Genomic DNA, 17328 nt, shown 5'->3' with positions numbered 1-17328 from the left:
TTGCCAAATTTTAACTTTTTTGCCGAGATAAGGAAAAGGAAAGATACCCACTATCCCAGTTCCTTTCATTCATTGCCCACAAAAGAGCAGTCCCTGGAGCGCCCTAAAGCAGGACTGAAGTATTCAGAGAAAAGCAAACCTCAGCAACCACATGAAAACAGAAGTTATAGTTCATTACAATACTCGATGAGCTGCACCTGTATTAACTTCTACCCTCTCCCTCACCCGCTGTCTGTGATCCGAAAGGCCTCTTGCTCCCACAGCAATGTCAGTAAACGAGACCACGCCGTGCTGGTGGGCACTGAGCTGCTGTGTTACAGCAGGTGTGCCAGATCATATTTTACACCTCCACATCTTTGATTCTTCCCAAGACTCCTTGGGATCCACCTGCACTGCGCTGCAGGAGCTCTGGGAAGCACTGTTCATCCCAGAAGAGAAATCAAGCAGGATATGAAAATTTGATGGAGATAATTGAAGGGAGAAGGCAAGGGTTATCAAATGCAAGTGCTTGGAGGGATCAGAGATTAGGAAGAAGGTTGTATTCTCCCTTTAAGCAATTTCAAAGCATTTTCTGAGAAGGTGTTATCCAAGTGATCTGCTTTTTGAAACATGATTAATCCAGTGCAGGTCAGAAGCACTGTTCTTCTGTCCTTCCCGAGTGGACTGCCAACAACCAGATTAATTCTGCTAATCCATATATTAGTTCTGGCTAAAGATAGGTTGCAAAAATGCTGTATTTCTCTAAAAAGGCCACTGCTGAACACCATCTGTTAATTTATTTTCTTGGGCCACCGAAAATGACAAAAAAACCCAAACCTTTTTCCTGTCACAGCCGCAGCTCTTTGTTAGTGGTGCCTTGGCTGGCGCTGGCAGGGACACCAAAGTGGCCTGCTGGCCTTCAGTAGCCAAGGCCGAGTCTCTTGCCACCCACAGCGGTGGCTTAAGATTCATTTATCCCTCACGAGTGAGATGTTCGTGCAGAGCAGACACTCACTTTGCCATCTGGGTTCTTTGCCCAATTCCCAACAGTTCTCCAGTTCTCCCTGGGTCCTTCAGCAAAACCGGGGAAGCTAAAATTGGGTATTTCTGGTGTGCAGATGCAAGTAGAACAGTTTATACAGAAGCAGAGTTAACTTTCCAGGCCTTCTTTATATATCACAAAGAAACAAAAATAAACAGATAAAAAGGTTAAAAAGTTACTTTTTTTTTTTTTTTTTTAACAGGCAAGCTTGGGAGTCTGGATTTAAGACAGTGTAAAACTCCTGCTTAACACACACTTAAATGCCGTTATGCCAGGTATTTTGGGAGAAGGGATCGACTCAGATTCATCAAGAGCTCTTTCCTCTACCAATAAAGTGCAGGATGTAACAACTCATGGCTCACAAAAGCTGATTCCCAGACCGCTGTCAGTTTCTGTGTGCTGCAGGTCAGATGCAAAGATTCACGGCATAAAGGAAATTCTGAGACATTGCAGCAGATCAAGGGAGGACCCTGCTGTCGCCTGGCACGCTGACGGAGCGGTGCTGCTGAGACCTTCTGCGGCCGGAGTCCTGTCCCTTTGTCCTCGGCACTGCCACCAGCGTGGGACAGATCTTGGTGACAGGACAGCACTGTGTGAGAGCTCGAGGTTATTTTTAAACACCTTGTTATTTCAAGAAGCACACTATTTCTAATGCCAATTCAAGAGAAACCCTGCTAATTTCAAAAGCCTCAGATGCATAAAAACTGCTTCAAGAGAAGACAATTGGATTTGGTGGCTCCTTTCACAGCTAAGGCGTCAGTTGTTATGCAAATTATTCCTAACGGCTCAGGAATTAAACCTATATTACAGCGCTAGATTTTAAACTCTGTGGAATATATTTGTACCTGCTGAATCCACAGTGAATTTAGGATGAGCTGTGAATTTTCTACAGGTAAGGAGCTGGGACAAAGGACTGGAAGAGGCACAAATGTGTCCCTGGAACCTCTTTGTCTTGGGGAGAGGGAGGAAAATGTCCCTCACTGCTTGGATGGTGGCCCTGCAGTAGCACAGTTCTGGTGGGGAGATCAGCAGGAGCTGCTTTACTTCTTCAAGTTGTGACCCGAGGTACAGGCAATGGAAGTGGAGAGAAATAAAGGCGACCACAGGCCCTGTTACTTCACATCAGCCACAGGGAGCAAGTGATCATCCTACGCGCCACGCGAATACAGCAGTGAGACCAAGGCCGTCTGGAGATGGCTGCATCTTTCAGGCCTGAGTAAAATCCTTGATCTTCAAATCCAGGTGATGCAGATAAACAGGACTCCTTCATGTTTTTCAACACACGCCAGAGGAGGCAGCTTCTTGGTAACTATTAATTTCTTGCAATGTGTCCTCCAGGGGATCATTAGAAATCAAATGGTTTCACAGCTACTCTTTTAGCAGCACTACCACCAAGCACCTTATTAAATTTTAATTGGTTATACTGACAATATATGGGACTTACAAAGCGTTTCTACTATAAAGTGCTATCCTAAGCTGAAAGTCCATAGGAGCTGTAGGTCTGGTTCCCCTGTGCACACGGAGTGGTCCCAGTGGGATGGCTGGAAAAGATCCCAAATTTCCCTGCCTCCTGATGTTAAAGGGCAGCATGACCACACTGTACCTCATGCTGGGTTTGCGCTATCCTGCTAGAATCCCAGTTTGCAGGCACCAGCTGAAAACCAGAGGATGTTTGGGATGGGTCCTTGCAGTACCTGTGTGGAACAAGCATATTTAATAAATACAAATTCTGAGATACACGGAAAACTGCATTTGAATGGTTGCTGTTGAGAAATGTCATCTGAACCAGTTACTGAGGTCCTTGAGTCACAGCTGAACCTTGCTCATTTATGAGAAAATGCCTTTTATCTGCAAATAATCTCACACACACACACCCCCCCTTCACAGACTTTCGCTCAGTTGTTTATCTATGGAAGCTTACTGCATTTCTCCATGGAACAAAGGAAGAGCTATTTTCCTTCACAATGCGTGCTCTTTGTTTCGCATGAAAATATCAACAAGGAAAGTGGAAAATCATGGGCTTTGTCATCCTATTTATTCTGGGAACCCTGATTTCATTTCAGAGGAAAATAAGTTTTGCTTGAGGTACAAATCCCATCCATAGTCAATAGGACCTAAGCTCCACCTTTCTGCAAAGCAGCAGCATCCTCTCCAACTGAGACTATCCCCCATATTCCCTTTTTCTTCCTCCATTGCTTCCAACCTGGCACCTCACCTTCCCTGTGGCTCTGAGAATATCATGTGGGAAGGAGCAGGACCTGGGATACCATCTCCTTCAGTTTTGAACCATCAGTAGAAACTTCTTTGCTCTGACTAGATGCTTTGTTTGATCTCCCACTTTATTTCCTGGCTTTGTGCAGTGTGAATAATTAGTCATAGAACTTTTACCTTCCTCCCCTGAGGGGATGGGAAAGGGCCTCAGGCTCTTTATCGAGTTTACTGCGCTGTAATGTTGACTGTTTGGAAGTTTATGAAACTTCTTCACAAGAAAGGTAACTCTCTTCAGTCATACAGCTATAAATAGAGGTCAGCTTTCTACAGCTTATGATGTAGAACTAGCAAACTGCAATATTTGTGTTTAAAAAAAGTAGTAGTAAATTAATTTAATCACGGGTTTCTGTACATTGTTTTTGTCCCAGTCAATAAATTAAAAATATCAAGACAGTTGGCTTGAAATCTCCTACGAAGCAGCCCACTGTATTCTGTAAATAGCCCCACAAAAAATAGTTGCTTTGTAGGTTTTTGGTGACACAGAAAAAGAGGCAAAACTTCTCATGCTTTTTATGGCTGGAAATTTCAGATGACTGATAAGCATAACACCCATAATGCTCCAGGTTTTTATTACCTGTATTAATAAAATTTGATCAGACAGCTTAATTTCTGCTGCACAATCTGATCAGGATATGACCAGTGCTCAGTAAGCCAAGAGGGGCTCCCTGGGATCTGGTCCCTCAGTACTCGGCACTCAGCCTGAAAGGTGGGCAACCAAAAGGCATCCACAGCCAAAGGGAAAGGTTCTGGAGATGGTACAGAGGATTAGTCCCAAGTGGCGTTTCCTTTTTAATTACAGAAAGTATAGGACTAACCTAAGACTCGTGGACAGACTGTGGAAAGGAGCACAACCACACGGCACAAGCTGCCCACAAAGGATGAAGCGAGCGCACGTGGGACAGGCAGTTGGATGCATCACTGGAAAACTACCTGGGGAAAGAGCTCCTTGCGTCAGGGCAGTTAAACGAGAGCAGCCGGTTCACACTTGGCATGGCACGAGGCGTGCTTGTAGGCATCCTCTCTCCTCATCTCTAACCTCCTGCAGATGTGCCCTTCTGCTCTGCAGCCATGAGAAATGCCAGGACCTGCAGTGGGGAACAGTCTCAGCAACACCTCTCCTTCGTGACCCCGACCCAACACAAGCTCCCACTGAGGTGACAGGACCTCAGCGACCCGAGGGTTCCCCCGTGGGTGCTGAGCAGTGGGGCTTCCTGGGGGCCTGGTGCATGGAGACCCCTCTGCAGGGGAGGTGCCGGGCTGGGGATAAAACGGGTGGGACCTAATGACACCATCGCGGGTGTCAAAGGACACACGGGTGTGGGGGGCTGACGCCTGTGCAGGCAGGGAGGGAGCGCAGCACCTCGCTGTGAGCACCCGCAGAAGCACCCTCGGCGTAGCAGTGAGCCCGAGGACATACTCTGCTGCGCATGAACCCACTCAAGCAATAGAACAACTTCTCCCTTAACATTTGTAACATAAAATGGTTTTTAAAAGAGCCTATTTGAATTATTTTCCCTCCTCCTCTCGCTCATTTGCAGCTATGAACTATAATCCTAGGGTATAGCTGAAAGTTTGCAATGCAAAATTCATGGACTGCTGAGAGACTTTCTTATGCTTGCAATGGATTCTAGTAAGGAAAAGAAATCAACAGTGAAAGCATGGCACAGCAATTAACATTTGGATGCACGCTCATTATTAGCTCTCTCCAGTAGGCCAGGCAGAACTGTGGCGATGCCACGAGCTAGAAAGCGTTGCTAACGCCGCAGACACAAGCGGCTGCCGCAGCAGAGGACAAGGTTGCCGCCTATGCCATGTGAAAAGGCAGTAATAAGAGGTGTGTGGTTCACGTAGAAATACCAGATTGCTACAAGCAGCACGAAGATTACACACCATTATGTGAAAGAACATTAGAGCAGCAAAATGATTTTGAGGAACTGGCTCAGCGCCAGCGTGTTAGCAAGAGATAAAATAGCTTTTCCGAGATTTGCACAGAGATGGAGAGAGAAGGGGAAGGACTGCCAAAGGAAGGCTCTGAGCAATCTGTGGGAAGAGGCTCCTCCACCACCAGTAAAAGGTGTGGAGAGGCAGAAGGGAGGTCAGCATCAACACGAAGGGAGAGAGATGCTCTGCGGGGGGACTGACACACCTCAACTTGCCTTCAAAATGGAGACTTTGGCACAGGCTGATACTCCATTTTAGTCAAGTTCTAAGGCAGTGAAACAAAACCGATTCTATTTTGTGTTTTCTTATCCATCCTTGTACAGACAGTTGCTTTTATCCATCTTCATACCACACTGACTGTTCATTCTGTGTTCAGCCTCTCTCGCTGTTTTCCTAGACAAACTGTTCAGTCATTCAGGAATCGATTTAGCGATCTCGATTGCAACACTCAGTGGAGGAGAAAACAAGTTTGCAGGCTGAACGTCATCCCTCCAGGTCTTCAGTCCTACTCCTTTGCCTGGGGAAAGGCATTTGTCTGGGATTTTTTTTCTCCCCTGCAGAATAGAGAACAATAATAATGTGAAATGCTCAAGCAGAAGTAATTGATATGGCAGCAGAGACAGCCTCTCTCTCTGTAAAAACAGCTCGCTCTCCTCCAGTGTACATGAATAGATGCAGGCATGTTGTAAAGATTTCATCATTTATCTAGAGATGCACATATACACAGATGTACATTGCAGATGCAATATAAAGGACATGGAGAATAGGTATGACGATACAGGTAGTATCACACAGAGTTGAATATATTTCAAAGGACTGACCCATCCACCTATCTTCTCACTTATTTCGAGGTACAAGACTAACCCAAGCGCATCACGGCTGCCGCAGAACGCCAGAGGCTTCGCAGAGAACGCAGACCTGACTTGGCAGAGTGATTTCTACCTCAAGCTGCACCACTTTCCTGCTACCGAAACAAGAAAAAACCGATCGTTTTAGGAAGTTGGAAGTAGTCAATCAATGAAGCGTTTTTCCCCGCCCGAGGAGCCTCCGCAGAGCCGATCCACGCGTGACCGTACCGACACGCGTCTCCTCAGCTCCCTGAGGGAGGCACGAGCGAGGCGCCGCCGCCTCAGGGCCGCCGCCTTCCCGCCTTTCCCGCCCGGCCCCTCAGCGGCTCCGGGGCGCGGGCGGGGGCCGGGGCCGGGCGGCTCCCCCCTCAGCACCGCCCCGCGGGAGGAGACAGGCGCCGGGGCCGCTCCGCTCCCTCAGACGGAGGCGGCGGGGCGGGTCCATCACCTCAGCGGGAGCGACCGCCGCAGGTGCCCGCAGCCGGCGCACCCGGGCCGGCCCCTGAGGGAGGACGGGCGCGGCGGGGCGGGAGGAGGCGGCGGCGGCTCCTCCAGCACCTGTGGCGGCGGGATGGCGGAGCTCGACATCAGCCCGGCGGCCGTGCTGGGCTTCCTGAGGGAGCGCGGCGGGCGGGTGCGCAACGCCGAGCTGGTGAGCGCCTTCCGGCCGCTGGTGGAGGCCGGCGGGGCGGCGGCGGCGCGGGCGGAGCGGCGGGAGCGGTTCAAGGCGGCGGTGAACGCCGTGGCGGTGGTGAAGGAGCGCGACGGCACCAAGTTCGTCGTCCTGAGGCGGGAGCTGCGTCCCGCCCCGCCGCCGGGGGGAGATGGCGGCGGCCCCGTCCCCAGCGGGCGGCTCTCGCCGGTGCCCCCCGAGGAACAGCCGTGGCCGCGGGCCGTCTCCGAGCTGCGGGGTCTCTTCCAAGGCGGCGGCGGCGGGGTGCCCCTGCCCGCCGGCGTCGGGGGGTCCCGGCGGGAGCCGCTCCCCAAGCCCTGCATGCTGCCGGTGCGCTGCGTGCCACCCCCCGCCGCCGCCATCCCGGGGCCGCCTGAGGAACTGGGGTCCCCCTTGTCACCCCCAACGGAGGAGGAGGCCGGATCCCGCTCTCCCGGCCTGCGGCGGGTGCCCAAGAACCATCGTGCGAGCGAGGAGATGGCGGCAGTGCCGCTGGAGGAGGCCGAGCACCAGTGGCTGGTGATGGCGGCCGGCGGGCAGTGGACCCAGCAGCTCCACGGGCTGCTGCTGGGCGACGCCAGCTTGGCGGCCCGCAGGGACTTCATCTCGGGCTTCACCGCCCTGCACTGGGCTGCCAAGAGTGGCAACTGCGACATGGTGACCAATATCATCAGAGCGGCCGAGAAAGGGGGGGCCCGCGTCAACGTGGATGCCAGGTCGCACGGCGGCTACACGGCGCTTCACTTGGCCGCCATACACGGCCAGGAGAAGATCATCACCATGCTGGTCTACAGCTACCACGCCAAGACCGACCTGAGGGACTACAGCGGGAAGAAGCCGCACCAGTACTTAAAGGAAGGGGCCTCCTCAACAGTCAGGCGCTTGCTGGGGGATCCCAGCCTCTCCCACAACGTGGAGCCCTCCGTGCCCATCAAGAAGAGCACAAAGCTTGCGGCTTCAATCTTGAGCTCCACTAGCACTTTCCTGGGGGTCATATCCGATGACATGGCTTTCTACGATCTCACCAAAGGGTTGAGGAAGCCCTCGTCCTTAAACAAGCTCCTGGCAGCCACTACGGGCCCGAGGAGGAAGCCAAAGACCAGAGGGGGCTTCCCTTCATATTCCTCCCTCTCCGAAGTAATGGAGGAGGAGGAAGAGGAGGTCATCGTGAAACGCAGACCCGTTTCTGAGCTGTTCTTTGGCCACTAGCCTCTGCCTTCTTGGGATCAAAATTGTTTAATGATGTGACTGGGGGTCTCAATTTTTCTCTCGCGGAAGCAGCTTGGACTTCTTCTCTCCGTGTCTGTCTTTTTGGATGTTTGACTAAATCAGTGATGGGGTCTGGCTCCAAAGGCCACTGGATGAAACGCAGCTCACAGCCACCTGTGGAGAGTGTTATAAATGCTGTATGTACCGTCGAGCTGATGTATCGATGGAGACCACAAACTTTATACTTAACGGTTGAAAAACTGAACCTCTGTGTGTGTAGACAGGTTAAAATGCTTAAGGTACAGCCTTGTCGATTAGTGTTCCTCGGCTGGAGAGCAGAAGTAAGGTAAAGAATTGCATATTCTACACTGTGAACAGCAAGCTGGTAGCTGGCTACTTTAACATGGCTTGTTATATAGCAGGCTTAAATTATTAGAGGAAAGATGCCTAGTTTTCTATGATGTTTCTGATTATTTTGGTAACAGAAGAGGAATATTTCTATTTAAAAAAAATGGTGTACTTTTTCATAACAAAGTTTCTTACTATCAGAAATACTAACATAACAATCTCAATTGTTGCCTAACGCATTTTAAAACAGTTTTAAAAATAAAAACCTAACCCTCAGCACTCAAGCCACCATGACCTGTCTACCTCAGTTTGAAAGCTAGGTTAGCATTTTAAATTTTTTTTTTTCTCTTCCTGAAAGACTTTTCGACCAGGTGGTAGTAACCACATGTCTTGATGATACTGTGAACATTTAAACTTGACTATAGTTCAATCACTTAATCTGAATAAAAAACTTGTTGGTATTTGATAGTGAAAAGCTGAACTGAAAAACTGGGAATCGGATCCTGCAGAGTTTCTGAGTAGCCAACTGGAAGCAAAGTTAGGCTTGTATGTCTGATTCTTTTTATTTAAAACTTGGCCTTTGATTTTGACCTATTTACAATAAATATTTATGAAATTGGGTTTTATGTTATGTTAAGTGTTTCATGATAGAATGTCTGCATGACCTCTTAATGCAATGTTGATCTCAACAGCATGAAACATTGACCTAAAACCAACTCTTCTTCTTTTATATTATAAACATAATTGTTCTCTATATAGAACTACATGTAGCTCCAAAAAGCATGCTAACTGCAGGTTAAGTGATACATTTGCAGTGAGATTATTATTTTTTAAATTACCATTTGGTTAATGCGAAGAGGCAGAGCTAAGAGCAGAAAACTGCCCGACTCCTGGGGCCAGTCTGCTAAACCATCACTTTTTCCCTAAAACTGTAACTCACAAACCTGTATAATTCAGCAGTGACAAAGGTGATGGCAGTACTGCCCTTGCTCTGCTTTTCAGCCCCGTCAGGTGTTTCGGTTTCTGTACTGAAACACTTGTTTGCATGCTTTGCCTTTCTTTCCAAGTCAGTGACTTCAAGAATGTTTTGTTTGGCCTTGAATGAAGCCTGGTACTTCTAATGGGCTGTAATTGGCTTCTCCCAAACGCTGGGCAAGGAATGCTGTAGGACTGCGGGGAAGATGGAGGCACTTCCCTCTATTACTTTAAAATCTTCTCCCTGAAGTCCCTGGAGCTGGTGACATTCATTGTGAGCGTAATCAGCAATTGCAGAGGGGTCTGATCCACCTGTTCTTGGAAGAGACTGGATTATTCTGCACCGGTCTGCTTCCGTGTTGAACTAATTAAGTTGTTAAGCAAACGTTAATGATCAAGCACCTCATGACTTCTCTATCTGGAGTAGGGCTTTAAAAAAAATAAAATCCTATTTGCTCCATAGCTGTCGGTGTGACCATTGACCAGCGTGGCCATTCGACACCTCGCTTTGTGCTGCACCATGTCAGTGCACAGAGTTCCAGGAAAACAATAAGTCTGTCGCTCTGTTTTAAAAAGTCTTTCCACCTTTACTGACACCAAATGCTTTTTTTCTGTATTTACTGAAACCGCAGAAGCACGCGTGTGCATTTGTGTTGCGTCTGAGGCACTGGCAGGACCGACGCTGCCGGGTAAAAGCGTCCCGTTTCTGCGTTAGTTGGAAACACTCCCCAGTTTGACTCGGCCTTATGGGAAGTTTGTTTGTTAGTTATGGCTATTTGCTTGATACCTGTTCAAATAACATAGCTGAATTTTTACTGCTAATTCTGAGTAAAACCTACTTGAGTTGGAGGCAAGGTTCAAGGATGGAGTGTTTTCTGTTTAAAGAACCCAACTGCCCAACCTGTAAAGCGTGGTTGTGACTTCACCCTAAGGGAAGTAGGAGAAGGTTTCATTGCTCCTATTGTTCTGTCCAAGGAAAAGCAAGGAGTCATGGCTGAGATAAGACTTCATTGCAACATGTATCATCAAGGAAATTCTGTGCTACTCCTTCCTGGGAGGCATCACGGCGATGAGCTAGTGTGATAGAAAAATGCCCCGCAACAACGACAGAGCCCTGGTCCTTACGGCGTTCCCCAGGGAGGTGCTCGGAGGCTTGGCAGGAGGGTTGTGACACACGAAGGTGCTGTGGGTGGGGTGGGCTGGGCTCTGCCGACAAGTTTGTGCAGTGACTCAGCTCATTCCTCCTCCTTGTTGAGCAGATTAAGGCAAAGATAGTATTTAGGCAGGCTGTGATTAGTACACTCGGTGCCGTATGACTTCAGGTGCAAACAAACACTGAGAGGTATTGAGAATGCCCTGCTGTAATCTTACAAAAATATATATCGCCCTCAGTTTGAAGTAAAACCAGTTCGTTGGCCTTTCTGGGTTTTGGTTCCCTGTGCTGCCGTTTACACTCTGGAAGGGACACTGCAGGATGATCACGGGAGTGTTTTCCTGGCAGAAACTCAGGCTGGGACTGTTTCACGAGTCCCTCAGCTTGACGGATTCTCCTTAATTTCACTCTTTCCCTTAATCTCAGCCAATGAGCCTGAATGCAGCAGGATTTTCAGGTGAACGAATGACAGGTGTGAAGTTTAGCGCGGCCACTTTCACAAGTGACACCGAGCCGAGAGCAGGCCTGCGGCGCCCGCCAGCACTGGCCCGGGGCAGAGGCTGCGTGGCAGCGTGTGCCACAGGCCAGGCAAGCAGCCCTTTGAACCTCTGGCCCAGCCCAGAGCTGGCAGCTGCCTTCTGCACCATCAAAGCTGATGGCAGGAGAGGATAAAAATAAAAAACCCCGCTGGGCTCCGCTCCTGCCCCGTGAAGGTGGCTTACATGGTGGGGCAAGGCTGGCACTGTGGAAGGCTGGAGATGGAAGGTGCAGATAAGGCACAGGACCAGGATTTGGGAGCTCGGGGTTGTATTTTGCTGTGGTTACTAGTCTGCCTACTCGCCCCATCTCAGTTTTCCTGCTATAAAACAGAAATAATCACCTTGGTCACTTCTTTAAAGCACACAGTTAGTACTGATACTCCAAATCGAAATCAAGATAATTTTTTTAGCCCTGTAGGCAGCACGAGCAGCGTCATCCACAACCTGTGAATGCTGCGCATTCAGAGGAGCGCCTACGCAAATAAAACTGGCTCAGATTTTTTGTTTAGCAGTGTCAGAGATCAATAAAGCTAATGTTTGTCTGACCCTGGCTCGGTCTGCCTTTCTAAAGATAACTGGGTTTGTCTGTTCCTCGGCACATTTTGTTCTGAGGAATAACAGCTCAAAAACCTGCACTGAAGAGGTTTGCAAACAAGCTTTAAGCCGCGACTGGGACAGACTTTGCCCTCCTGCATGGGGCTGTTTGAGCAGTGTGAGGCAGCGCGGTCGTGCTCCGGCTCCAATAGATTTTTTTTTGGCCATCTCCATCCCCTTGTGAGTGCTGCACAGAAACACCCGCTCTACGAAAGCCCCAGGAAACGCCGCTCCCGCGCTGCAGAGGAGTGTTGGTGAGATTTCGGCTTCATCACAAAACCAAGCTCTGGTGGAAGAGTCACTGACTAACTCCCAATGGACCCAACGGGAGTTGCAACCACCCGCTGAAGGCAGCGGCGGCCTTTTGAGATGTCCCCCAACTCCCCATGGCTCATCCCTCCTCCTCCCGCTTCGCACGTTTCCACCACCGTGACCTACATTCCTGGGATGCATTTGCCTCCCGATTTGCATATTAATCTGAGGAAAATGGCAACAAGGCAGTTTTTGCTCTTTCCAAGTGATTTGTACTGATGTGGGACCCCACATTAAGAGGTTGTTCACAGGGACTTGGCCGGCGTGTAGCGTGGCCACAAACAGTGTGGTGTTTGTTGCAGAGGGATCAAAAGCTCTGCGTCGTAATGAGGAACATTAATTTCCTATTCCAGTTCCAAGGCTTATTTCACTAATTTATGAGACGAAGCAAATCGTGAAGCACATCTAGCCCTTGTACAGGGCTCAGCTTCTGTCACTGACCACAAGCAGTGTCTTAATGTTTGGCCACAGCCAGGAAAAAAGGGTGTAACACCCAGGAACTATTTTTTATCCCCAGACAGGAAGAGCTATGGGCAAAGTGATGCCTCCCCCCTTCCTACCTCCCATCTCATCTTCCCTCACTGGGCGTTGAAGCTGAAGAAACCCATAACCAGCTGGCAGAGCCACGTCACAAGGATTGCTGCGTCAGCTGGACAGCAGCGACCACCCTGAACCCAACCAGCACCAGCTGCCGATCCGTGAGCGAGGGTGGCGGGTCACCTCCCCATCCTTTTGGAGTGAACTGCCAGAAAATCCCTTCAGCTCAGTACATTCAGCATTGGTTTTGATTATTACTGTGTTGAAAAAAAGCTCTGATCTTAAAATACTAATCTGCCTCTGAGCCCAGGCAAAATAGATCCTTACTGTTAATATTAGCATAACTCTAGTGCAGCTTCTTCCCTGTGAAGAAAAATCTATGCGTGTGCACAAGAACTGATGCTGGCAGTGTTCAGCTTTCCCTTCCTAGGAGGCATTTCTGCTCTGTGTTTGCCCCAGGTAGAGCATTATTCTTTTTCTTCATCTGAGAGCCAATTCCTGAGAGGAATTCCTTTCATCCTGTTCCTTCCTTCACCTCCATCCCCATCACCTTGAGACTCTCCGGACGAGGTAGGAGACCCCAGGTGACAAGCAGGCACTGCGGGCTCACTGCTGACAAAACCCCAATAACCTCCATTTTCACTGAGTAAAACACAACGCCCAAAGGCACGAGGCCTTGACACAAGGTCACGGTATCGGGGTGCCGGGCCCTCGTTTCCCAGACGCTGCGGCTGTTCTCACCCACACCAATAAAAGTCACCAATACGGTCAGGACAGCACGCTGCAGTGGTACCAACAGACTTTCTCACCGTGGTTTTTGTGTTGTATTTTCTTGCACCGCTCTCCTGTGGTGGGCTCCCCCTTTGCAGCAAAGCACGACAGCTCCGCTCCAGGCTCGGGTCAGCTCAGGGCCGGACCAGCTTGCTCCTCTCCCTGTCCGTCCACCTCTCACGCTGTTACAGCCTTTTGCCCGTTGGTGAGAATTACTCAGGCCTCTTTTTCCCTCCTACCACCAGCTCGTGCTTCCCGCTGTGACACTGGATGACGCTGACCTCATCGTGCTCCGGAGGGAGCAGCTGGACCCCAGAAAGGGGTGCTGGAGCCACCCACCATCCCACCAAGCACTGCCAGGAGGGATCGTTTCACCGGCAGTTCCTCCTTGGGGTGGTTTGGGATGTTCTTGCATCATGGGCTGAAGGCCGTTGGAAAGACCTCTGGCTGTTTATACACATTTTTAGAAGTGCCTCTTATTCTCTAAACCAAGACTTATCAGTTCAACCCATATTTTCTCTCCGTAGATTTATCTACGAGATGACTCAGCTCCAAGGCTCATGTGACATTTTAGAGTCTGTCTGATAAGGTTTAATGCCTCTCTTCATTTAGCAGTGAAATTCATGTGCTGCTTCTTCAGTGCATTTTGTGAAACCCAGAGGTTGCGTGATTCCTACAGCCTGATTATTCTTTAATGTATACGTGGGCTCCCTTCAGGCGTAGAAGATTAGCTTTGCTATGCTGCTCTGAGTTTATTTTTAAAATTTTATTCAGATGGTTGCCATGAATTCCCAAAGCAGAGAGAACATCCTTCTACTTATTAAACGCAGCTCTCACAAGCCCCAAATAGATCTTTTGCGGAGTACATTTACATGAACCCCTGCACCCCTCCATTCCTTAATTAGCCCCACATGCAAAAGTCCCACAGCATGACGTCCCAGGGAAGAAAACGAGGCCAAGATTAAAAAAAACCCCTAAATTAAAATCCTTCAATTTAGTGCCTCAGAGGCTGAAACAGCAGCTCCTGCTCCAGCAGTGACTCCCACACATTGCAGTGGGTGTTAAATCAAATTCCAAATGAGCCACTGTGTCTAAAATCCCTGTAATTGCTGCCAAGACGCCATCGGATGGGCACAAGGTGCTGTCGGCTTCCACTGACCACTCGCTCTACCCCGCACAGGTAACGCCGCTCACCTCTCGGGCTCTGGGTGATAGAAGGTGTCTTTTGATCCTGAAACCAAGCCCACCTGCTTTTGCTTAGCAGAACATAAGCCACTGCAGTTTCTTCCCCCACACTGCTTGTGCGTGGATGGCCAAATGAGTAGAGCCCGTTCCTGGAATCCCACCAGCCTCCCCGCAGCCGGCACCCCACGCAGGGGATCTCAGCTCTTGCGTTTTGCCTGTTCCACCTCCTTCCTTCTCCTCTGCACTATTATTTTGCACTCTCCTGGCTGTAGCTGTAATTGATTGACGCAGATGGCTCGCTGCAGGTCTCCAGCAGCAGTGCTCTCATGGCGGTGGGGTCCTGTTGCCTTCTCCTCGGGATGTTCAGGAAGCCCGAGGCTTGCAGGCTGCCACAGGAGACTCCCAAGCGTCTCGCTGCCCGCGGCTGGGCAGCAGCAGGGATTTCCTACCTGCTCTCCCCAGAGGGTCAGGTACCAGGGAGCTCCTGCATTCCTCACATTCCCCCAACGCACACACCTGACTTTGTTTGTGGGAGAAGCAGCTCTGCAGGTCTCAGCGCTGGGGAATTGCCAAGGCCCTGAATTCCGTGGAAGCTGACAACTTTCCAGGGCTCTGGGCAGCGGTTGGGAAGAAGAGCTGAGCATTAAGGCTTCCCTGGTCTAACACATGCTGGGCATCCTTGCTGGAGAGGTCAAAATGGAAGGCTCACAAGTAGCTGTATTAATAGTAATAATGTACAAGCTCTGCACAGGGTTTCATTTCCACAATCCCTACATTCGCAAGATTTGTTTCCCAGAGATGACCACCAGTTACTGCTATTTACAGCTCAGGTGTTACATTTGTCTTCTGCCTGTATAGGGTCAGAAAAAAGCCTCTCTGGAGCAGTGTGGGATCACAGTGTTGGAAAAAGAAGGTGCTCTGTGTTTCTGGCCACCTCGGCTCCCACGCTCCAGGAGGGAGGAAGGGGAGGCTGAAGAAACAGGGGGAGCTGCGTGAACTCAAGAGCAGCTGCAGCGATGGCAGATGTGTGCCTGTGGTTCTGCTCTCACTGCTGCTGCAGGAACCTGTGGAACGAGGCACCAGGGCTGGAGAAGGGAGAGCGGGGAAGACCGTGGGAAATCTGTTTCTAGAGCTCTTTGGGCAGCTTAGGCCGGAATAGGAAGTTTTCTCATGTTATTCCCCAGAATAAAATTAAGGGAATGTCAGCTAAACTGCACGACCTGAAGTTGGGAAGAAGCCGCCACATAAGGAATGGTTATTGGTACAGGGATGGAATTAGTGCTTTAAATACTAAACCTTCAGGAAAAAGGCAACCCCTCTTTTTTCCCCAAATAGGATTCCAAAGCAGGCACTTAAACCATTTCTTGACTTCAGTCTGTACTTCTAAAGACCAGAGCAGAGAGGGGTGCTTACTGCACGCGAAACGGGCTGAGCTGCAGGATGACTCAAGGTCCCGCCCGTGGGACAGAGTCCTGCAGCCCCACAAATGAGCTGTTTGCAGCTCTACTTCGGAGAAAGATTTTTAAGCGAATAATGTAAACTAACGTGAAGACAAAAAGATCACCCGGAAGATGTGGACACCGCCTGCCTGATGCGGTCCTGTCTCTCAGCCTCTAAGAAATAAATCACATTGGCCTCTCCGGAGGGAGTTCTTGGCCAGCACCCACCACTCGGTGCTGCTCCACACTGCAAAAAGGAGACATGAGTGTCTCTTCTGCAGGTAACGGCTGTGATTTTGAGCAACCAGAGTCTCTCACCAGCCTCAGAGGTACCCAGGGCTGCTCCTCGCCGTTCCTCTGGCACCAGATTAAATCATCATTTGCGTTTGCACATCAGATTGTGATTTTAAAAGCCCACATCTTAGTATGTCAGCGTGCCAGGAATGCTGCACATGATGGAGGTCCATTGTGAACTACCACCTTTACCTCGGGCTTGGCCCCTGGCAATAAATCAATAACAAATGATCAGCATCAAAATCGAGACCCACCTGATGACCCAGACCTACTGGTGCTTCGGAAGGGGGGTTTCTGCTTGCCGGCAAAGAGGTTTCGATGTCATCACTGTATCCGTGTTTCACTCTGCCTGAAATTCACAGTTCTAACAAAGTAACAAGGAGCACAGATATGCAACTTCTTTTGAAAATAGAGTAAAAGTTATTTCTAATTGTTGCTCTTTGAAGCACACCTGTGAAGGCCAGGGTGGTAGGAGCAGCAGTCATCCTCCCCGTGAGGAAAGACCAAAAAGGCAAAAGAAACTAAACAGTGCAGACCCATTCTTTCCCTTAAAGGCAAACATTAACTTCAGTTATCAACATTTATTTCCAACCAGGTGAATTTTCCTCAACCAGGAATAATAACAGTGAAGTTCACCTTCTCAACGCAAACAGCTCATTTAACAGAGCTCATATTTTTTAAATTCTCCATTGATTCTGTTAATATCACTTCTGTTATTTTAAAGACCATTTTCAAAAGGCAGCCTTCAGATTTATATCTGAAAAGCCTGTATTTATGGCCTTTTGAGAACACTGAACAGATCTACTCACAGGATCTACCGTGTCAGGCCGTTTTCCCCCCACGTATTGCAGCAATAACCACAGAACACGCGGCACCGTGGCCACTGCGCTCCTGGAGTTACTGGTGCCCAGTCAAACAGTGTTTTCAGCATTAAGCACAATCTGTTTTGTTCAGATCACAGGAACAAAATGTTAATATTCGCAAAACTACTCTTTGCTATAGAACATCCTCTTGCACACTTTATTGCAAATATATTTACTGCTACTTGGTACACACCAGAAAACTGACTTCTGATGCCAAACCTTCACAGCCTTACTCGGGGCACTGCGTTGTTTCTCTTGAATCACAGAATCGTCTAGGTTGGAAAAGACCTTGAAGATCATCCAGTCCAACCATTGGCCTAACATTGACAGTTCTCAACTACACCAGATCCCTCAG

At 49.3% G+C, this 17328-nt stretch overlaps 1 protein-coding gene across 1 annotated transcript; it reads left to right on the top strand.

The window, feature by feature from the left end:
• The first annotated feature begins 6551 nt into the window (after nucleotides 1-6551).
• On the top strand, nucleotides 6552-11523 carry SOWAHA (sosondowah ankyrin repeat domain family member A). The gene has a single exon (XM_074838846.1). The coding sequence runs from the start codon at nucleotides 6653-6655 to the stop codon at nucleotides 7961-7963; it is 1311 nt and encodes a 436-aa protein (XP_074694947.1). The 5' UTR covers nucleotides 6552-6652; the 3' UTR covers nucleotides 7964-11523.
• Nucleotides 11524-17328: the final 5805 nt, after the last annotated feature.

Source organism: Strix aluco, chromosome 13, assembly GCF_031877795.1.
Source record: "Strix aluco isolate bStrAlu1 chromosome 13, bStrAlu1.hap1, whole genome shotgun sequence".
Classification (NCBI taxonomy): domain Eukaryota; kingdom Metazoa; phylum Chordata; class Aves; order Strigiformes; family Strigidae; genus Strix; species Strix aluco.
This window is presented reverse-complemented; position numbering and strand designations above follow the sequence as displayed.

Bases quoted from the DNA above. Each gene is read 5' to 3' on its own strand.
- SOWAHA (XM_074838846.1), top strand. From the start codon at position 6,653: ATGGCGGAGCTCGACATCAGCCCGGCGGCCGTGCTGGGCTTCCTGAGG.